The sequence below is a fragment of the Zootoca vivipara genome, chromosome 11 (genome assembly GCF_963506605.1).
Source record: "Zootoca vivipara chromosome 11, rZooViv1.1, whole genome shotgun sequence".
In the NCBI taxonomy this organism is placed as follows: Eukaryota; Metazoa; Chordata; class Lepidosauria; order Squamata; family Lacertidae; genus Zootoca; species Zootoca vivipara.
This window is the reverse complement of record NC_083286.1, coordinates 32,214,087-32,238,046: the sequence shown is the minus strand read 5'-3', so window position 1 is coordinate 32,238,046 and position 23,960 is coordinate 32,214,087. Positions and strand designations below refer to the sequence as shown.

General features: G+C 42.3%; 1 protein-coding gene across 4 annotated transcripts in view; it reads left to right on the top strand.

The window, feature by feature from the left end:
• VCAN (versican) overlaps nt 1–23,960 on the top strand; it is a 230,002-nt gene that overhangs the window by 135,180 nt on the left and 70,862 nt on the right. For all 4 annotated transcript variants that reach the window (XM_060280214.1, XM_035100044.2, XM_035100043.2 and 1 more), the window contains exons 3-6: nt 31–396; nt 7,944–8,118; nt 8,231–8,358; nt 15,227–15,520. In XM_060280214.1, the coding sequence (XP_060136197.1) occupies nt 31–396; nt 7,944–8,118; nt 8,231–8,358; nt 15,227–15,520 (963 nt within the window). The remainder of the gene's footprint in view (nt 1–30; nt 397–7,943; nt 8,119–8,230; nt 8,359–15,226; nt 15,521–23,960) is intronic.

The window sequence follows — 23,960 nt, the reverse complement described above, 5'->3', positions numbered from 1 at the left end:
AGCTCACTTATATGCTATTTTCTTTTCCAGAAAAAAGCCCGCCGGTGAAGGGCTCGCTCTCGGGAAAAGTCATCCTCCCTTGCTTCTTTTCGACCTTGCCTACTTTGCCTAACTACCACAGTTTAAATGAACTTTTCCGGATTAAGTGGTCAAAGATCGAACAGGATAAAGGCGGAAAAGATCTAAGAGAAACTACTGTTTTGGTGGCCCAGAATGGGAAAGTCAAGCTAGAGCGAGGCTACAAGGACAGGGTGTCTGTTCTGAGCAACTGGGAAGACATTGGTGATGCATCATTGACTATGGAGAAATTGCAGGCAAGCGATGCTGGGGTTTACCGCTGCGATGTCATCTATGGAATTGAAGATACCCAAAATGTTGTCTCATTAGCTGTGGATGGTAAGAGTACACTTTTGTATTTGTTCATCTGCTTTATCAGCTTCAAATTACAAAATGTATCATATATGAATGAACTAGTATGTTTAATATGTTTCGCAATGCTTTTTCCGTTTGCCAGCAAGATACTGTTACATTTCAATTATCTTCTTAGCCTCCCTTTCTACTCCTGCTGTTTCTAGTTTCCTGGGAGAGTAAGTCTGAGAAGACAATGGAGTGTGGTGGGTGTGGCCTTTCCTTCTATTGTCATAAGCCGTCTGCCAGTAAGTCCTATTGCTACTGGCATTGGTTGTTCTCCATCTTTTGCCTCTGGGCTGGCAATGGTGGGAGACAGCTGTTGTTTCGTATTTGGCCAGAATTGACCACAAAGCCTCCAATTGCTGATCCTGCCTTGCTTTTGGGTGCTTCCAGGCCACCTGCTTATTGAGTGTCCATCCTGATTGGTTTGCATAGTGATGATGCCAGTTACTTAATGCCCATTCATTCTGATTTGTTTCTGGGGAGGTTAGATGATGTTGCAACAAAACAGGCGTTATCCCACATTTTTCAGTGTTTTCATTCCTGTTGCTATCCATACTGGAAAAGTTCTGATCTTTGGGGAAAGCAGGTTTGTTGTAGAAGTCAGTTATAATTGCACAAACTGAATATGCCAGTATGTGATTGAATCCTACTCAAAAATAGTGACAGTCTGGAAGTGCTTTCTGATTTCTTCCCAGAGACTGAGTTTCTTTTTATTTACCTTTCTTTGAAAGAGAGATGGTTCCCTCCCCTAAATTCAAAGTAACCCCTGTATTCATTGAATGCAGACCCTGCTCTTACTATGCTCAAGCTAATTCCTTTTATATCTTATCTGTTATAATACTTCTTAATATTCCCAGTTTGGGCTCCATCACCTGTTTTCACTTGTATCAGATGTAATGCTGTAATCTCTCCGTAGTGGTTAAGAGATCGGGAACTCTTAACATGGGATGGCACCCTCCTCCTTCTCTTATTCGGCTTTTTACCAGGAAGTGATGCCCAAGGTGGAATCTACATACATATTTAAAATGTTCTGAAAATGTTTTTTTAAGCATTTTTTTAAAAAAATAAATGAATTTTCCATAAGGCTCACCATCACTATCTAGTGTCACATTGTATATTGTACTTAAAACACACTTAAAATGTTTTATTCCCAAGTTTGAGGCTGTTGGTTAAGAGATAAACTTAGTTATTATTAACTGTAGTTAACATCATTGCTTATGTAAACTTCCGTGTGACTAAAGCTGCCAGGCTGTGGGTTGAGGGAAAGCCAAGAGGTCAGGGAATGGGGGTCTCTTACTGCTCATCATACAGTTGTAGCGTTGAAAGGGACCCAAAGGATCATCTAGCCCAATTCACTGCAATGCAAGAATCACAGGTAATTGTTATGGCATCATTTTTGACATCTACCACCACAGTAGCTTCCTTATATCATGGTGCCAAATTCATACAGGAAAAATGAGTTTAAAGATGACTGCATGGTGCAAAATAAAACCAAAATTTGATCATTTTTATTGTCATAGGAATTTGACCAGAGTTATAGTACTTTATCTGGCACACAGAAACCCCAAATACAGTACCGGTATGAACATTTCTTCTGCCCTCATCACTTGTATAATGTAATCTAGATTATAGTGCTACAAAAGCAGACATTTAGAAGCACACATCATACATAGCTGGGGGCAAGGAAGAATTGAGTAGAGTAAAACAGATGACCCAAACCAAGCTCCTGTATATGCAACGCTGAAGGCTAAAAATAGTGAAGGATATTTAGGGTCCTTTTTCAAGCAAGAATTCCCAGGTCTGTTCTTCCTGGTGCTCTTATATAGGTCTCTGACTACACAGCAAGGGAACAACAAATGAGCTCCCTGAGGAGGCAAGGAGCCCCATGTTCTGTTTCTGTGCCCTTGCAAAGCTACTCTTAACTTCCAACCCTGCGCAGTGGTGCTGTCCCCACCTCTCTTTTTTGCATGCCCATCTTGCAACATCTCCAGCCACTGTTCTTGATCCATCCATCCTATAAACTTTACAGGGAAAATGAGGGGAAGGTTCCCATTTGCTTTTTGTGCAGGAATCAGGATTATGTCACAAAAGATGGTCAAAGTTGAATACAAGCTGGGAACTTCCCCCTTTGTTTTTCTTAAGCCTGTGGTGTTTGCGTGCAGAAATGAGATAACATGCCTTCCTCATGATAATAATAATAATATGGGAAGCATTACTCACCACAAATGATCAGCTAAGCTCCCTCATTTCATCAAACTGGTTGATAAGTGATGAGACTTTTTATATGCAACAAAATATGCTTGTCTGTTTCCTTTGCATTCCAAGGCTACACAGCATATCATCATATTTCTAATCTTTATTATTTGGCCTGGAGAGCTAGAAGCATATAGTCTACCCTCAACAGAGCGATTGGAGTTAACCGGAATTAATCAAGGTTATTGGGGTGAAAATAAAATTGAATAGATGGCATTTATGGAAAGCCATGATGGCAATATTTAATGGGGAGAAGTATTTAGCTCAGTGACAGATGGCATGGTCTCAGGGGTGAGCGTTGTAACTGAAAAGCGCATCAGTGCTGTGGACTGAAGATTCCTATAATATCCACAAAATAAAAATTGAGAACCACTGCCTCAAATCAGTCAGATATAATGAAATATCATCATAATTTTATTTGTGGCACTGTGGGTTAAACCACAGAGTTTAGGGCTTGCCGAGCAGAAGGTCTGCAGTTTGAATCCCCGCGACGGGGTGAGTTCCCATTGCTTGGTCCCAGCTCCTGCCAACCTAGCAGTTTGAAAGCACGTCAAAATGCAAGTAGATAAATAGGTACCACTACAGCAGGAAGGTAAACAGCGTTTCCATGCGCTGCTCTGGTTTGCCAGAAGGGGCTTTGTCATGCTGGCCACATGACCTGGAAGCTGTACGCCGGCTCCCTCAGCCGATAATGCAAGATGAGCGCCACAACCCCAGAGTTGATCATGACTGGACCTAATGGTTATGGGTCCCTTTACCTTTACCTTTTCCACAGAAAGGAGCATGCTAAAAGTAAGAAAACACCCTGAGCCTTCATAGCTTTAACTTAGTTAGCATTTATAAAGAAAATTGTGGGGGGTTGGACTAGATGACCCTCAGAGGTCCCTTCAGCTCTACAGTTCTATGATTCGATGTTATTCAGCAGCATCCTGAACCCAGAGGCTCTGTATAGTTATTATGGCATATAGCCATTTGTAGGCCCATCCTTCATGGATTTGTCTAATCCCCTATTAAAACCACATGAGATACTAGTTATCACCATATCTTGTGGCAGTGAATTCCATAAATTAACTGTATGTTGTGTCAGATGTAACAACTGCTGACCAAGATTGAGCATTGCATCCCCATGTCATCTTCCCCCATCACCCCTCTCCCTCTCTCCCTCTCCCTTCAATTGCTTGCTAGGACTGAGGATAGCTGATTCTGGGTTCATTGCAGTTACTAAGTAGAGATTAAACCACTATTTCCTGATTTGATTATAATAGGAAGCCATGGTTTAACAAGCACTGGAAGTCTTTTAAGTCTGATGTATGAGCAAAGTGATAGGGGAGATATTAAAGAGAAAATGTACAGCCATAGTTTATTGGACAGAAACCATTATGCCTAAACAGACCCCACTGCTTTTGTTCTAGGAGTTCTACTAGGGAGTATACAACAATAAAGGAAATACTGTCTCTGTTCCTTGTTATCCTTTAGATATATTGAGGATCAAACTGTGTCTTTCTTCCCTCTCATCAGTTTAAAGGACAGCTTGGCTGACTGTTCCATTTTGTTTAAAGCTGTCTTTGTAAACACAGGCACAAGTTGCAGTGCTCAATATATCACTCATGTCAAGTCGAACACATAATCAAAAGAAACATCCCGTGGAAAACTCAAGAATTTCAGAACAACTTCAAAAGATTTTTCTCGGTCTAGACTCCCAGGAGATGGCAGTGGCAGATGACATTTTTATATAAGCTTTTATTTGTATATATAGCTTTTATTTTTTCTTTTAAAACCTCATTAACTCAACATGTCAGTAATAGATCAGCCTTCTTTGTGTCTCTCTGACTAATATAGGAGAAGGACTGTTTTCATGGATATTAGCCTGTTCATTTGAATTTGATCTGGTAGCAAGTTGGAATAATTAACGTTAAACAGAGAAAATTCTCTCTCCTCTCTCTCTCTCTCTCTCTCTCTCTCTCTCTCTCTCTCTCTCTCTCTCTCTGTGTGTGTGTGTGTGTGTGTATGTTTGTGTGTGTGTCTTTGTCTTTCTGTCTGTCTTGGGGAGGAGGAAGAGTAATCTCATTTCCCATTTATATCAGTGAGGTATGCATGAGAGAACTCTGGGGTTGTGGCGCTCATCTCACTTTACTGGCCGAGGGAGCCGGCGTACAGCTTCTGAGTCATGTGGCCAGCATAGCTAAGGTGCTTTTGGTGAACCAGAGCAGCGTACGGAAATGCCGTTTTCCTTCCCACCGGAGCGGTACCTATTTATCTACTTGCACTTTGACGTGCTTTCAAACTGCTAGGTGGGCAGGAGCAGGGACCAAACAATGGGAGCTCACCCCGTCGCGGGGATTCGAACTGCCGACCTTCTGATCGGCAAGCCCTAGGCTCTGTGGTTTAACCCATAGCGCCACCCGTGTCCCATTTTGTGATGCTTAGCTGGTGATATATCACAGTGTGGAAAACCACATATTGCCCAGCCCAACACTGCACTCTGCAGCATGTTTACCTGCAACGTAAGTGAAATAAAAACTAATAAAATAAAAGGAAGGATGTGGTAGGAGATATGAAACCTGGCATAAAAGACTCTTTGTATCCCGCCCCCACAGCAATACCCTTCTTCCAAATCAGGGTCCTGCTGATGCTGCTTTTGGTAAACTGATTTTTTTTTTTTGCGAGTTTCCATCATGGATGTCGCACCTCACGTGTAAGGTTGTTCCTTGTTTGGACTTATGTTCTGAAAGTTCCTGTAATCATCTAAGAGAGCATGCTTAGGCTGTTCCAACAGAATGCTCCCAATTTTTAATTCCATCTTGTTCAGATATCAGAGAACTTTAAGCTGCCTTTCTGTTTAGATTTTAAAAGATGCTATCTCAACCCCTTGGAAGCATACCGTACCTGCCTTTGGGGTAATGATCACTGGCAGAAAGAAGCTGGGAAAACATTGCTTTGTCCTGTCTCATTTGTATCTCTGCAGCAGTGGAGCATAACAGACTGAAATTGGGTTGCATCAAGTTGGGAATGTGCCACATTACAAATCCAAATTAGCTTGCAAATTACATTTTAATGAAGATCAAGATGCAAGCTGACCAGATCAATAGCTTCACCTATTTGTGGCCAAAGTCTGTCTGGAGCCATTTTCCAGTTCATTAACCTGGACACCAGTTGCTGTGGTCTGTTGTTCACAAGGGAAGAGAAATAAGCGATAGCATGCTTGATTGTAACTTCTTAACTTGAAGCAATGGATCAATTTCTTCTTTTACAGCTGTCTAGACTGGGGTGGCCATCTGTTATGTAACCCACTGGGTCTTGAACCTTCAACCTTCAGAAACAGAGTCAAGGTTTTTCACTGCATGGCAGTTCTGTCAATTAGCTTTGTTATGAACGTTTCAATATCAAATAATAGCAGAATGTTATTCATAGTAATATTATCATTGTTATTGCTGTTACTTAGATAGTTGTGTTGCGTGGCGGTGGGGTGGGGTGGAGAAAGGGATTGTAAATTTGTTTAAATGGCATGTGGGAAATTCCAGGGTGGTAAACACCTAATGTAACTGGCTCTCTGCCATCTTCTCATAACATTAAGACCATGCCAAGCCGTAAGCCTCTTCCAAGTTCTGTTTGGCCAAATGTTAGCAACCCAACGGTATTCTGATGAATTATACATTTGGAATAGCTCTTTGTGTTCTATGGAATCATTCCACATTTTCAGCGACGGAGAGAGCCTATCATAAAAACTCATGGAAACAGTAAGCGGTGTTTTACAGCAAAATGCCGTATCCCCATTAAGCATGCCTAACTCCTGCTAATTTCAGGAAGATTTGGGTTGCAATCTTGCACCTAGTTAATCATGTTGAAATGTTTATTTGAGTTAGAACACTTTAGGTAATGCATACAGTGGGGGCCACAAGGTTATTGAGAAGACATACATGTAACAGAAGAAAGGACATTTTGCCACATTCTGAGGCTGCTTCCAGACTGTGGTATTTTAGAGTGGGCTTTGGTCACATACTATGAAATCAGGTTGCACAGTTAGAGTAGATTTAGTGGTCTGATGCAGCAGACCTCCCCAACATTGGACTTTTTGAAGTAAAGAAGGTGATAGGAAATGCACTGGAAGGTGTGAGATAGCAATTTTTATTTATTTATAGAAATATTTATATGCCACCCTCTTGGGGTCCCTTCCACCTCTACAGCTTTATGATTCTATGAATATAAAACCATTTCCCCCACTTTTGCTTTTTGTGTAGCTGGTTAAGTTGCTGAACTGGCATGACTCCTACCTCCTACAGATTGTGGGTTCAAAAAATGCAAATGTTCAAAGTGGGCTTGAATTTTATGCATTCTTTCAAAAGTTACACTGGTGCATTAATGTTTTGTGCATTATACTTGTGTTGGTAATAATGAAAACTAAATTAAATTGTGTGAACTGTCCAAACAGCCTTCAGTTTAGAGGCAATTAAGAGTGTCTCTAAAAATTACAATGTAATGCTTAGTGACATAGCCTGTCGTGGAAGATACATTATTTCTCTTTAAAGAAACCTTGTTTCTAACTTCTATTTGTCTGACAAGTTTTCTCATTTGTATGGAATTATTCACTAAGGGAAATGTTGAGGTAGCTGTTGCACAGCCATATAAAGCACAGCACTGTCTACAAATGCAAGTATATCTATTCATTTCAGATTCAAACACATGCCCATCTTTCAAATGGGAGAAGAATATGTCCTCTAGCTGAGATTTGTCTTCACTGAATCTCAGCTTGATGGGGACTCCAGGGCTAGCTTTGAGACTCCTACACCTCTAAAGTCCCATACATAATCTAAGAACAGCCTAAAAGCTTTGAACCCAAGCACTGAGAGAATATGTGCAGCCCTATTGTCTATTCCTTTTGGGCTGCACAGTGGAGGATGGAAAATTGACAAGTCTGTTTTATTTCAGGAAATTTCAGTAGGGTAAAATTCCAATTCAGTTTTATTTCCACATTGACTGTAGGCCATAACAGAAATGCAGAAATACAGTACTTAACTGTAGTACTTAATGGAACCCATATCTTACAGATTAGTACAGTGAGAAAAAGATAGGTCAACCAAATTCAGTTTTCAGTTCCACAATCATGGTGATGTAGAATAAAATCTGACGTTTTAAAATCATTCCTCCATGTTATTTCTAAGCTTACTGCTTAATGAGGCTAGTATAATTTAATCAGCAATATGATGATGATGATGATAATAATAATAATAGATGTTGATGACACACAAGTGACCAGCATGGTTTTACTTTCTTTGCAGGTGTTGTTTTTCACTACCGAGCAGCTACTAGCAGGTACACCCTGAATTTCAAGCAGGCTCAGGAGGCTTGTGCGGAGAATGGTGCTGTTATAGCAAGCCCCGATCAGCTGAAAGCGGCCTATGAAGATGGCTTTGAGCAATGTGATGCGGGCTGGTTGTCTGATCAGACGGTCAGGTGAGAGGACCAAGTTGCTTCTTGACTGCACACCCTAAAACAAATGGCTTTTGTACATCTGTGGGGGCAAATGAAACGTGACCTTCACAAACTTCCACTTACTCTGTTGCAGGTATCCCATTAGGCAACCAAGAGTTGGATGCTATGGAGACATGATGGGGAAGGAAGGAGTCAGAACCTATGGATATCGTCTTGCTAATGAAACCTATGATGTCTATTGCTATGTGGGAGGCTTAAATGGTAAGTGGAATCTTTTTTTAATGCATGCTGGCTAAACTGTAAAGCAGGCTTCCCCATCCTGATGGCCTCCAAAAGGTTTGGACTGTAACTTACATCAGCCCAAGTCAGCATAGCCGATGGTCGGGGCTTATGGGAGCTTTAGCCCAGAGCATCTGGAGGAATCGGGATGGGGAAGGCTTAGTTAAAGCACATGCGGTTTTTCGGAGGACCAAACATTATGATAGTGAACCTTACATAGACCTAAGCTTTCAATGGCAGCTCAGTATTCATTTTATCCTAAAAAAAGGAAAGATTCCAGTGTCTTGAACTGGGTCCAGTAGTCTGTGGGCAGCCAGTGCAGATGTTTAAGAAGAATTGTCACATACTGTGGACCATCTGCCCCCCTTCAGCAATTTAGTTGCTGCAATCTGTGCTAAGTGGAGCTTTTAGACCAGGCCCAAGGGCAGCTCCACATAGAGCATATTGTAGTCAGGCCTGGCTCTAGGTGTAGTCCCGGTGGCATGGGGTGCCAGGGCGCCAGGCCAGCAGGGGGGGGGGCGCTGCGCGGCGAAGCCATGCTGCGCACTGCAAGGGCGGGGGCGCCGGAGCAATCTCCGCGCCTCAGAGCCAGGACGCCCGACCTTCTTGAGACTGCCCTGATTGTAGTCATCCAATCTCAAGGTTCCCATTTCATGGATTGACTATGGCTGTAGCTGGCATACCAGATGAAGCTGGCATATGACACTCCTAGTCACAGAGGTCACTTGGGCCTCTTATGACAAGGGTGTTTCTTCAGAGGGAGGGCAACCCGATACAAAACAGACAAGCGACCTGCTTTCTGGACACAGGAACCACCCACAGAGCTTCCATCTTGCCAGGATTCAAGCTGCATTCACTGGCCCTCATTCACTCCATAAGTACATTCATGTGCCGGTCCAGAGCTTGCACGGTATCTCCAGATTCAAATATTACGTCTATCAACGTAGCGATGACACCGTGCGCCAAAACTAACAACTGCTCCTAACAGCTTCATATGTAGATGTTAAAAAACTTCAGGGACAAATAGTGTCCTTTGGAACCTCACGGTGGAGGCGTTTTAATTTTGGACTGATTTTGCAAGGTAGGGAAAACCTTGGTAAAGGAAGCCATTGGCAGTTGTCATTATGCCACTGGATTCTTAACACCATGTACCTGGGTCACCGTGATGGTTTACTAGTATCCGAATCCATAAAGGATTTCATTGGCATTGATGGACTTGATCACTAAGTGAGAGCACATGCAGATAACTGAAGAATATGATTGAAGGATATTATTATACAGTGAAATGCCGGGGCCAAAGTGTTACACCAGATGGGATTATTAGGAGGGCGGAGAGCATGTGGAAAATACATTGGTTGAAATATGTTGTGAATTTACCATACTAATTAGATTCATCAGGGTGAGATATATGTAAGCGCACATGATTTTAGCTCCTTGCATCTCTTTTTATAGCCTGTTTCTATGCATGTTTACTTGGAGTTAAGTTCTAGTAGTGTTTATTCCCAAGCAAAGGTGCATGGACTTCAGGCTTTCAAAAATCACCTCTGCATTCATAGATGTAGGAGCTGAGTTTTTGTTCAAGAAAAGATCCTTTTTGCATGAATTTTCTCGACACTGATCTACTCTGTGATTTCATATTTCATACCGGCCTTTTATTTACCGGTATTTTGCACTGCCCTGAATAGTTTTGTTGAAGGGGCAGTGTAAAAATCATTTAAATGCACAAATATAATTGTTTGTAATGCCAGGTAAAACCTTATGAATTTGACTTAAAGGCAAATTACTTTGCTCTGAATGCTGCATGATTGGAAAGAGAAATAGGCACCACTGTATTTTCACATTCAGAATTCTGCGCAGCTAATTGTGAAACTGGGTGTAAGTGATCCCTGTTTGCATGTTTCCTCTTTAATGTGATTATTACAATCTAATTACCGGCAATTCCTTAATTAAAAAATACGGGGTCAGAAAGGGCACCTGAATGGTCAGTCAGAGGTGTTTTTGTTGATATGCCTGCTTAAAGAACATATTGGCATAATAATAATGCCTAACTAGAGCTTTTGAATAATAATAATAACAACAACAACAATAACATTTTTTTTATTTGTACCCTGCCCAACTGACTAAGTTTTCCTAGCCACTCTCAGCAACTTGTAAACAAATAGTTCAGGAATGTTTATTCAGTTTGACCCCCTAGATAAACACGGTATTGATATCTGGCTGGAACCAATGGAAAATTTGACTTGTAAAAAAGGCCATTTTCCATGTCTCACTGATGATGCCGATGCAAAACACAGCTATGGAATGTAAAATCTCCTGCCTCAAATCCTATTAAACCATGCCCATATAATAAGTAATCAAGGGAGTGGTAGGAAACTTATTTTATGGAAGTGTAAAGGGAAATCTAACATATATTCCCCCATGATCCACCTTTATGCCTTTTAGTCAAGAAAAGCAATATAAATCCAGATGTTTCTTGCACACACACACACACACACACACACACACACATTAGTGAGTATTCACAACCCACCACACAGCAAGGGAAACTCATTGACTTCAGTTACAAAATAGTCTATTGGTAATAACAATAATTGCAGACCTCAGTTCTGGAGAAAACAAGAGCCGTAAAGTGAATGTGAGTTTGGCAGCCATGCTGACTTTACTTACCTGGAAGCAAGCCCCACTGAGATTTTACTTCCCAATAAATGGCTAGGACAAGGATCATAACTGGCAAACTTTAAGCTGTGTGCATCGTTGCTGTTCAGCTGACTTCAGGGAGCCTATTCAGGAATATAAGAAACCATTCAAAGTTGACATGGAGTGCAATGTGTGTGCAGAGGGGCATGCAGGTGAGCCCCACAGGAGTCAGCAGAAGGGCGGGGCATTTTCTCTTCTGCACCATTACTGCTCTGCTAGACAGGCAGCATCATGATGAAACCATTCATATTAAAGACAGGATGGGGGAAAAGGGTTAAAAAATGTAACTGTTACAAACTTAACATAAATGAATTTGGCATAGGTGCTACTGGAAGGAATTTTTTAAAAAGTAATTAATTAATTAAAATGAACTGAGTCTCAGAGGAAAGAATACTAGAGGGAAATCTCTTTGGAGTTCAAGCATTTTGGCATGAGGCTGTGGTGAATCAATGTGTGTGTGTGTGTCTGAAACAAAAAAAGCTTGGCTGCCAAGTCTATCTTGCTGCATTTAACAGCAATAAAAAGCAGCTTAGTCAGGTGCTTTTAAAACTGAGCAATGCAAATACACACAACAGGGGGAATCTGGAGATTCTTAGAGTGCTTTGACTCTGGGGCAGAGGCAATCAGCCTAAAACAGGGGGCCAAAACTAACAGAAATCACATTGCTGTCTGTAATCCAAAGATTGTCATGGTTTCCATGTCACCCCTGTTATTGCAGGGCACAGCTAGCTCTCTTGCTCCTGGCCCTGGTGTTTGCCTGGATCATTTTGCTGAGTTACTCTCAGTGTGGATTCCAGCTATCAAAACATCACAGACCACTATTAACTCTTGATTCTCCCCCCCCTCCACTTCTTTCTAAGTATTTCTTCATTGCTCTAGTGAGCTACGTCACTCGCAAGCCTGCCAGATGGATTTTCTCTGTGTCTTTCTGGAACATGTGGGAGAGATACATTTAAGCTGTGTTTGTTTGGGAAACCTTGGCTCAGGCAGATACATAATTCAGCACCTCAAAGCGTATGATAGAACTAATCCCCCCCACTTAAAAGTTGACTGCAACACTGCCATGGTGAGAATAAGAGCTGGTTTTGGAGATTATACTTTAAATACTTTTACTGAGTTCACTAACAGTCATAATCTTGTTGAGGGAAGTTGCTTAGAAGGTCCAGATAAACTTTCCCCTTGACACTGTGGAATAGGAAGCTGTGGATAAACACTACCCTAGTTTGGCTATGCCTGTGGAAGTCAGGATTAAAAGTTGAGTGGTTCTGAGATTTGTGGTCTGGGATGCAGCATATAGAAACAAGACAGAGTTTATAATCTCTGTGGGTTATACAATTGAAGATTGCAGGTGTGTGTGTGAGGGGTCATATAAGACACAGTGTATGAGATTGCAAGCTTGTTTCTGAACTGCACCATTTCCCATTGTAAAGGAGAGATTTCCAGTCATATAGCCTACCCATCAAGCTGTCCTGAAAACCCCCTGGAACATTCTGTTTTTTCTCACAAAATGGCCGCTGTGATCTCGTGTGATTTCAGGCCGCACTCTTGCCCTGGAAAAGTGCTTGGGGGGGGGGCAACTATCTTACATAGTGCCCTAAAACATGCATTTTTTGGTGTGGTGCCTGAAGAAAGCACTTTTGGGGAGGCTGAGATCTCATGTGGGTCACTTGACTCATGCGGAATTTCAGCACCCGGAAGATGGCGTCCTGGTTTGGGGCTGTTTCGTATTGGAGGTTAGTACATGAAAGAACAGCCTGCTCATAAAAAAAGCCCTAGCCTATCAGACATCAAATATGCAGGGAGTTTAACCCTGTGATCCTGGCATCTTGTCTGGAGTGGTAATATAGTCCAGTGAAGTGACTGTAGGGATTGACCTGCAGCTGCATGAATAGCTGCTGAGTCTAAAGTAAATGGCGGTCTAGGGTGGGTGGGTCTCTCTTGGCCATACGTCACTGCTGGTTGCTGATAGGTAGACAGGCAAGGCAGCGGAAAACCAATCCAACACTTCTGATGCTCTGTCCACACCATGCTGAGCTCCCTGCTGCCTTGCCTCTTCCATTGTCTTTTGGTAACCAACAGCAATGTGCCGCATTGGGAAGTCAGGAAAGAAACGTAGCCCCACCCTTCTGGCCCCTACTGTCCTAAGCAGCACTTTAACCTAAGCCCATATTCAAATGTATCCTAGCAATTTCAGTAGGACTCACTCAACGACCCCAAACATTTTTTTCTCAGAAGATGCAATTCATTTCAATGATCCCCATCCCCCTAAATAATCGCACTTAGGTTTGCAACTTTGGACTTCCCTTACAGTCTTTGGAGTATGCCCTCTGAAACAGTAGTGAAATCATTATTTCATAAAACATGAACAATCTCCCAAACCAGACATCAATTCCACTGCTAGCCAAAATGAGACCAGAGCATTTTTATTACCTGTTAAATTGGCTTGGAAAGCACATTCATATGTATCCTCCAAAGTAACAGAACACAACATATATATTCCACTGCAATTTGGCAGAATTAAATAGTGTTGTTTCAACACTTTTAGCCTCAAACAATCATTGTTTAGTTCTTGTTGAATGCTTGCTTTGTTAACATGTTGCGATGGCTGTGTACACCACTTGAGATGCAGATTAGATTAATACAGTATTGACACATGGATTTGTAGTTTCCTTGCAAAACAGATGGTGTATTTTGAAGACCTTATTGCCTCTTTGTGGCAACACATTAACTGGAATTTGCTTGCTATGCTCTTGGCTTAGTAGCTGTTTTTTAAGCTAGAAGTTTGGAGACGTTATTGTGTAATTGCTTGGTTTGGATGCCAACATCTGGACACATTAACCTAATCAAACATTTGGTGTTCATATTAGCAAAAATCTGTACAAAATACTTGATGGAATGGCCATGCAAATAAAGCGTTGGTTTTCTTGGCATTGGTTTTCATTTTATGTTTTTTTTTGTTTTAACTTTCAGCTGTGATGTGGTCCTCTTGAGTAAATAGTGTCCTGTTATCAGAGGCATTAAGTGTATACCTTGATTAGTCAGGTGCCTTGGGACAAAAGCCCAGGATCTCTGGCTTCATGGTGCATAAATAGGGAGCCAGCACTTTTCCCTGCCTAACCTTTGGCACTTGTTATTCTTTCCTGTTAGTATTATCATGATGGACAGAGCAGAGTATATGAAGATAGAAGGCTTCTATGTACAGTATATTGCAAGGAGCCCAGGAGCATGCTCCCCACTTTTCTCTCTCAGAGATGTCTGATGTACCCACTGTCAAGGCTAGAGGTTGAGTTGTTCTTTGTACCCCAAGTGAAGTACGTTACATTTCCCCACAGCAGTGAATAGCAGAAGTTTAGCTATACTGGGGAAATTATTTGGGCCCTGATAGGATGGCAGTGGGGGTTCAACATACTTTCTGCCTCTTGTGATCCGCAGTGATCCCAGTCCCTATGCCCCCTTTTTAGGTTCTGTTCATTGGTCATGCTATGATGGGATGTTATTGTGTGTGTTAATTGTTATGATGACATTCAGTGCAACCAATGATATGTACAGTACCATCAAGGTACATAATGCTTTGCAAAATTTCTTAAGAAGAGAGGGGGCGGGGTTACTGCTTGCAAGAAATTTAAATCTAAATGTTGACAATGAGAGAGTCAAAACGAATGGGGTTTGGGAGGGAAGGACAAGAGTAAATGGCTTGCTGAAGTTTCAGGTACTTACCCAGTAGGTTGGCTACTATTGATGTTATAATTGGGCTGAGTACTAAGTAGTTAAGCCAAATGTTACAGGAAAATGTGAGACTTGAGGAGGGATCTGGCTGAGGGAGAGAGAGAGAAAGGGCCGGACCTGAATCTTCAGGGAATGAGATCCAAGGTACAAGAGACAGCTGGGAAGAATGGACAAAGAGAACATTTTATTCAAGTGAATAGGATACTTTTTTAATGGGGAGAGACACATTGGAAGATAGGGACAGGAAGATCCTCATAACAAATTTTATCACAGCATATTCATGCTTCCAATTCAATGCCAATGTTCCATTTTTTTATGTACAATAATCCTGGAAGTAAATGATTTCCCCATTTAAAAACCGTTTTAGGAATGTGACACAGCCGCCCAGACAAAGAAGTAAAGGTGCCCTTTGTTTCTCTTCTTGTAGGTGATGTCTTCCATATCACTTCTCCCAACAAGCTAACCTTTGAAGAAGCTAAAGAGCAGTGTGAGGCAAATGGTGCAGTTCTTGCTTCTGTTGGTGACCTACATGCCGCTTGGAGAAATGGCTTTGACCAATGCGACTATGGCTGGTTGTCTGATGGCAGTGTGCGCTATCCTGTTTCTGTGGCAAGGATCCAGTGTGGCGGAGGTTTGCTTGGAGTGCGAACCTTGTATCGCTATGAGAATCAAACATCCTTCCCTCCCCCAGACAGCAGATTTGATGCCTACTGCTTTCTACGTAAGTTTATTTAATGCTTAAGAATGTATAACTATCACAATTTCTTAAAGGGAAAAAAAAGAGACATACCGGTAATATAACCTGCCAATCTACTGGATTCACTTTCTTGTGGTTTATTGTTTCTTTACTTGTTCAATTTCTGTCTGAACCTTCCTCCAGTATTGCAGATACAGTAATGATAAAACATTAAAAACCTCAACAACTAAAAACATTATTAAAAAAAAGTTAAAAACATTCTAAACTAGTGATCTGAAGGTTGCCAGAAACAGTATGTTTCAGCTATCAAATGCCTGGGTAACACCGGAATGCTTTTAAATTTCTCCTGCAAGTTATGAATGAGGGAGATAGACACACCTCACTGGGGAGGGCATTATACAAAGGGAGAACCGCCCCATCATGGGCATCACAAACCATGCATAAAAGCAGCTCTTGACGGAGGCTTTACACACCAAGCAAAGGAGCTCAGCTGAAATAATTCTTGAAGTAACATTGTCTATAGATATTTCATTATGGAGAGGAAGGAAATGTTGATATAAGCTTGAACCTTTGCTTTGTGATCTGCCACCTCTTGGAAAAACATTTGATCAGCCACCAAAAGGTTGATTGCAGTTTCCAAGGGTTAGGTAAAGGGACCCCCGACTGTTAAGTCCAGTCGTGAACGACTCTGGGGTTGCGGAGCTCATCTCGCTTTACTGGCCGAGGGAGCCGGCGTACAGCTTCCAGGTCATGTGGCCAGCATGACTAAGCCACTTCTGGCGAAACCAGAGCAGCGCACAGAAATGCCGTTTACCTTCCCACCAGAGCGGTACCCATTTATCTACTTGCACTTTGACGTGCTTTCGAACTGCTAGGTTGGCAGGAGCAGGGATCGAGCAACGGGAGCTCACCCCATCGCAGGGATTCGAACCGCCGACCTTCTGATCGGCAAGCTGAAGAGGCTCTGTGGTTTAGACCACAGCGCCACCCGCGTTAGATAGTAGATTAACAAGCTTGACTGAACCTTTACTTTCTTTGGAGTTTTGAGGAAAAACCTGCAATTCTTCCTGATTGCTGTGAGCACACACAGCGTCTGATGGTTTCATTGAACCAGGGCTGGCTGTAACTGCTAAGTGCCTTGAATAGGGGTCTGGTTCTTTTCTCTTTTCTCATACAATTCCTGCTCTGCTCAGTACAGTACTGGGTTATACCCAGCAGAGTTGTCCCATTAGTGTTGGCGGTGCAGTGTGGGGGAACCCTTTGTGCTGTGGGCTAGATCTTTATCACCCCCACCCCTGCAGGCTAGCTTCGAGAGGTGGGCAGGGCCTCCCACATGCCCGTCATGATGACCAATTGATGAGCGGAAGGTTCAATCCTGCTTCGATTGCTTATGTGGCTTTAATCGTTTTCATGACCCCCACCTGTCCCCAGTCCACTTCCTTAAGAAGTAAACTAAGTCCAAGCTTTTGTTCCACGGACAGAAGCGTCCTCAAATTTTAAGCCTGTGAGAATTACCCCTGGCGAGAATCAGGCTCATCCAATGCTAGCTAATGTCAAGGGAAAGTGCAACATTTTGTACACGTGAAAGAGTGCTTTAACAAGCTGTGCAGGCGTCTTGGATTGCCCCCGTTATTAAATTGTTACACTCCCTGCTCATCCCCATATGCAACTCCTTGGAAAAAGCAACTAATCCTCTTTGCAAAGAATACCTTTGGAATTAAAAGCAAAGCACAGTTCATAATTGCAACCATTTATATCACATTAGAGGCTGTTAATTGTGGGGATAGAGGAGAGGACAGAAAACACTGCATTCACTTCTCAGAAAGACAAAATGCAGCTACCGGTAAGACATCTAGCTAGCAGAGGCTAAGACATCTAGCTAGCAGCAGTGCCTGAAGTCTGTAGAACAGATGTTCATACACTAAAAAGCAACGACGTCACCCTTTTACTGTGCCCCTTTCCCCCTCGCTTTCGAGCAGGAGATGTTCTCATTTACTTAACCTTTCTGCTTTTATGCCACATGTTATGTATTTACTCTAATGTGGAGGGCTCAAATCCTACCCCTTTGCTCAGGGAGTTGCCCCATTCTGGAGCCATTGATGTAAAGATTTGCATTGCAGTGTCACTCCCAGCAAAGCCAGGAAATCTGGAGGGGCGCGGGGGGGGGGGGGGGAGGCCTCTGAGAAGCCAAGGAGACGCTGGTGTTTTCACATCCAGCAAAGCAAAAGATCTTTGCCAGAAAAGGCATCTGTCTTAATAATTATAAAACAAACAAACATTGCTGTCAACAAAGCAGACAGCCTTTTCTTTGTGTCTCAGCAAGAAACTGTTTGTGAGTAAAACTTTTCTTTGGAGCAAAATGAATTAACATTTCTTTTAAGTTAAGGAAAATGAAGCCCTGATTGTATTTTTTTTTTAAAAAAAATATCTGAACAACCAATTCCAGTAAAGATAAATTACAAGGTTTCTGCTACTAATGTAAACACAGTCGTAATATTTAGATGCTCTTAACTCACGTTGATATGAGTGGGGATCAAATGCTTAACTGTGGGCTAAAGCCCCAGTGGTTTCTCCTACATGTCCAGCTTTTTCTGGATGACGCTTCTAGTAAGTACCCAAAATATAACTGAACGCTAATGGAATTATATTTAAGCTCTCACTTAATTTGATTTCACATTGCAGTGCCTGGAATATATATATATATATATATATATATATATATATATATATATATATATATATATATGGCCTTAACCTTGGCAAGTAAAAGCAGGCAATTGAAATAGTGAGTCTGATCCCCATATCCATGTGTGCCAGATGTGCAAGGGCTCTGGGCTTTTCTTTGTAACTTTCATTCTGACTTTTGTTTCTCTCACTCCCGGACTACCAGATTGCTTTCTATACTTGCAGCAAGTCTGTGAAAAAGAGGTTTTAGATGTTGGGAGCTGAAAGCGGCTGTGCCAAGAAAGCCCCAAGTGGATGTGCAAATGCTCTTTACTCTTTTGGATCATGCCATATGTGTTTAGTTTTAGTTTAGTTAAGTTTTTTTTAAAAAAAGGGAAGTTCACAATGCTGACCATAACCACTTTGATCATGGATTTGTTCCTAGAGAAATCACGGGGCTTTCTAAAATGCTAATCATTTTCATGTTCTCTTTTGGGTTTGGAGCCAATCCCACTGGCATCATAGAAATCTAATAAAAGACTTCTGCGGATCTGAGCCTAGAGTTCCCTTGTCCTTTATAGACCCTACTAACCCTATTGTTCCAATATGATTTCACCATTGCACACCTAAAAAATAGTGGTTCTAGCTCTGGAACTTCTATCCCCTTCACAGTTTCCTCACCTGTTTCACAAACCTGTATTCTGTTCATTTAACGAATTTGTTTCTTGTTCGCTTCCTGAATATCAGAAGACCGCACATTCTTTCATTGTCTCTCGAGACAGATGGATGCCAGCAACAATAAGAAGCCCATTTAACTTGCCATCTATCTAGTTTGTGCTATTAGTCACAGTAGCCACAAAGAATGTCATAGAGCAGGCATGTCAAACTTGCGGCCCTCCAGATGTTTTGGCCTACAACTCCCATGATCCCTAGCTAGCAGGACCAGTGGTTGGGGAAGATGGGAATTGTAGTCCAAAACATCTGGAGGGCCGCATGTTTGACATGCCTGTCGTAGAGGGTTTCCCCAACAGGGTATCGTGGCAATGTCTAACCCCCTGTTAGTCCAGACCATTTGCTAGTCAGTGACATAAATTAAGCCAGTCGAAAGAGCTTCTGATTGAGAAAAGAAACCACCCTGGTAGCAGCAGATATGCACAAGTGATTTGTTACTTCCACTTTTTGTACTTCCTGTATAACATCAGTCAGAACTTGCACATCTTCTCTGTGCATGGAGGTGTGAACATCAAATGCATTTATAGCTCATAGAGAAGATGAATGAATTATTGCTTCCAGTATTACATATCAGAACATTAGAAGCTGCCTTCTACTGTTTGTATTGTCAAATCATTCATCTTTATAGCTCAGTACTATCGTATTTACACTGGCAGTAACATCTTAGAGCAGGCATTCCCAAACTTCGGCCCTCCAGATGTTTTGGCCTACAACTCCCATGATCCCTAGCTAACAGGACCAGTGGTCGGGGGAGATGGGAATTGTAGTCTAAAACATCTGGAGGGCCGAAGTTTGGGGATGCCTGTCTTAAGAGTTCCATGCAGGTGCTTCTCCCACCCCTACCTGGAGATGCCAGAGATGGAACCAGAACCTTTGCATGCAAAGCAGCTGCTGTACCACTGAACTTCCAAGTAAACACCTATGCTTATTTATTAAATTTATATAGCACTCAGCTGTAAGGCTTTCTGAACCATTGTGTTCATGCACATTTTATGTTTCTCCACAACTATATCATATTTTTAATGTGTATGACCTTGTTCTCTAATTAGTCCAGAGAACAAAATCATACGCACTAAAATACAATATAAAACTAAATGATGAGCACATCTTCTTTGCCCAGAGCACGCCAAGCACTCCTGTCTTCCACTGCCTCCCGCAGTTTGGTCAGACTCATGTTGGTAGCTTCGAGAATCATTGTCCAACCATCTCGTCCTCTGTCGTCCCCTTCTCCTTGTGCCCTCAATCTTTCCCAACATCAGGGTCTTTTCCAGGGAGTCTTCTCTTCTCATGAGGTGGCCAAAGTATTAGAGCCTCAGCTTCACGATCTGTCCTTCCAGTGAGCACTCAGGGCTGATTTCCTTAAGAATGGATAGGTTTGCTCTTCTTGCAGTCCATGGGACTCTCAAGAGTCTCCTCCATAATTCAAAGGCATCAATTCTTCGGCGATCAGCCTTCTTCATGGTCCAGCTCTCACTTCTATACAGTGGTACCTCGGTTTAAGTACACAATTGGTTCCGGAAGTCTGTACTTAACCTGAAGCGTATTTAACCTGAAGCGAACTTTCCCATTGAAAGTAATGGAAAGTGGATTAATACGTTCCAGATCGGTCTGCAGAGTACTCAACCTGAAGTGTACTTAACCTGAAGTATGAGTGTACAGTAATTGATTCGGGAAGTCCGTACTTAACATGAAGCGTACTTAACCTGAAGCGAACTTTCCCATTGGAAGTAATGGAAAGTGGAGTAATCTGTTCCAGACAAGTCTGTGAAGTACTTAAACTGAACGTACTCAAACCAAAGCGTACTTAAACCGAGGTATGACTGTACATCACTACTGGAAAAACCATGGCAAGGTTATGTCTCTGCTTTTTAAAATGCTGTCTAGGTTTGTCATTGCTTTTCTCCCAAGAAGCAGGCGTCTTTTAATTTTGTGACTGCTGTCACCATCTGCAGTGATCATGGAACCCAAGAATGTAAAATCTCTCACTGCCTCCATTTCTTCCCCTTCTATTTGCCAGGAGCTGATGGGACCAGTGGCCATGATCTTAGTTTTTTGATGTTGTGTGCTAAGCAAAAAAGTTAGGAGGTAAAGAAAGAACATTTCAAACAATGTAATAAAACACCACATACAAAATCAAAGCATACAATATGAGATTTATGGGCAGAGTTGTCTGCTGCCTGAAGGCTAGGAGGAGGATGTCCAAATTAACCTTGTTGGACAAGGAGCTCCATAGCTGAGGCGGGGGTACAACCAAGAAGGCTTAATTCAGATTTTGGGAACAGTTGGATAATCTCAGTTTCTAAAGTTTCCTCTGTTGCCCTCATCAGTAGGGCACAATCTTAGTAATGCTTATGTTGAATCCGGACTGTTATTTAAAAGGCCTTTTGTGTATTAAAAAGTCTTTGCTGGGAGAGGAAGCATTAAAGAAAAATGTGATGAGGGACTTCTAACGAATGCTGATTCTTCTTAACTATAGTAAAGTAAAACACAACTTTAGCCAAAAACAATTTGTTCCTAATGGATCCTGGTTTTGTGGTCAGACATAAATTTTGGAAGATTTCCCTCCTCTTTCTTAAGACCTAACCCTAATGAAGTCAACCACAGTCTGTCCATTGATTTGTAAGCTTTGGCCAAAGTGTACAAAACCAATGCAGTTTGCTTTCTTTTTTCCTTTCCCCCTTCTTTTACTTAGGGGTTTTAATGCTGCTTTTCAGCCATGACTGCCAACACAATAGAAAATGCAGTGGACAGTCCATCTCATAATAAAACAGAAACAAACAATCCCTCTACAAACCTGATGGATTAAAAAGCATCCACGACCAGTACTAGAGCATGCCTCACATACAACTTCCAGCATCTCAAGATAAACTCATTTCTGAAAACCAGGAGGACTGATGTCATTCAGTGCAAGGCAGTGCTGAGCTAGATTGAGCAATGGTCTGACTGCAGCTTCCTATGTTTCAAAATTTTCACAGATCTCTTAAAAGTCACAATAAAACTGGCCTGGTATTTTTTCCTAGGGAAGGAATTTAAAGATTCAGTTAACCATCGGAAAACCTCTATTTTTGTAGTTAATCTAACCTCATATGGTGGTGGAACCCAAAGCAATATCAGTCCTGAACTTCTGAATTTGCAGACAAGGGGCTAGTGCAGGGCCTGTTTGCCCATGAGGCCAGGTGAGGCAGTGAGATCTGACCTTCTCTGCTAGCACTTGCTGCGTCCTCCTCCTCCACACCCGCCTTCCACCATAGCTGCTTCCTCCACTCCTGGCCACCTGCTTTGCCACCATGGCCATCTCCTCTGTGGCTACTTGTCACTGCCACTACTACCTCTGTGCCCAGCCACGATGGTGGATGGGTGCAGAAGAGGAGGAGGAGGAGGAGGAGGAGGAGGAGGAGGAGGAGGAGGAGGAGGAGGAGGAGGAGTGGCCGATGTCAGACGAGGAGACCAGGGACAGAAAAGATTGCTGTGGCAGTGGGGCAGCCTGGGCCTGGGCTGGTCCTGGGTTCCCATATGTAGAAGATCATTCCAAGTATCCTGGTCCTTTAAGTATGTAGGCCTAGTTATGGACATCATTAATGATTGTAGTTGCTCTACTTTTTTTTTAAAAGAAAACACTTTTTAGGCACACATAGCCAAATAAGTAATTGAAATTCTTGGGACATTTTTGTTACTGAGAAGCATGATTCAGCTGGAACTCTGCCAGGATTGCACCCTCCACCCCTCCAGACCAGCTGCGAGGAGGAGATCAGACGCTTTCTCTTCTGATTTTGACTGACCAGTGTTATGTCCAAATCCATACAAACTGCAGTAAGCCTTAGTTATGCTTCACTGAAACAAGCCAACATCAAACCTCAGTGTACGTACCTGGCTTGTATCAACAAACCATGGTTAATGTTAAGCATACACTTCAGTGTCAGACCATAATGCTGAATTGTGGTTAATTGAAAATGGAAGAAAACACCTTCCAGTCTTCTCGTGGCTGTCCCAGAGGAGGAGGGAGGAGTGCAGGGGCCCAAGACTTTCCTAGACTTGTTCTCATAACAATAAACCACAGTTCACCATTAAATGCACGTAGCCATTGTGCTCATATATATTAGATGTAGTGTGGTGAGGGGATGGAAAAGATCCAGCCTGCAGTTCTTCTCTAATAGTCATCTGGGTAACCCTAGGCCAGGCCCTAAAGCCACCATGAATGAAAAGCTGAGGGAAATACATGAAAAGGGGGAATGCTGCTATTTCTCCCTCCCTCAGTTTTCAGGAAAGCACAATGGTCAGTCAGTGATGGGGTAAAGTGTCACCAATATGTCTATCTGAATCAGGAGAGGTGACTGAGATGCTAGAAAGATGTTTGGAAGCAGCGATGGGCTGGATGTGGGCCAGAAATGAGTTCTATGTGTTCCAAGTTCTTGAAACCAGGAGGTGGGAAGACGGCCTGTTTTGGATGGTACAGGTTCATCACTTGGAGTACCTCCCATGGATCCAACATTGTTATTTGAAACCCAGGTGGCCTTGGTGACTGGGTGACTGTTTCCAGCTCCTGGTGATTAGCCAGCTATGGGACTTTCTGGACAGAAATGACTTGACCATGGTACTCCATGCTCCATAATATTCCCTGAGACCTGGTAGGGGAGGGTGTGTCATTTATCAACCACAATAATTGTGACTCTAGATCATACAAGTGGCCCAACATGCTTGGGGGTTCCTGACCAATATGTGCTCCACGCCTTGAACCTTTTGGTTGGTATATTCTGAGATATAATTTCACACTGCTCAGTGTCCCATCTTTACATGGGTTTGCAGAGGGAAGATTCAATTCTCACTCTGGATTGCTGTACTTTTAAAAAGGGCACTGTGTTATGACAGGGAGCAATTACTGTGCAGTAGTAGCTTGCTTTGGGAATTAGGCCATTTTCACAGACCACTGATTTCCCATGATATGGCTACATACAAAGATAACAGGCATCATGGAGACCCTTTTAAAGCAGCAGCTCCTCTTATCTCCCAATTTTATCTGTTCCTTTTTTGGTAAATGTTATTGACTGAGCATAATTCAGAATCACTGCAC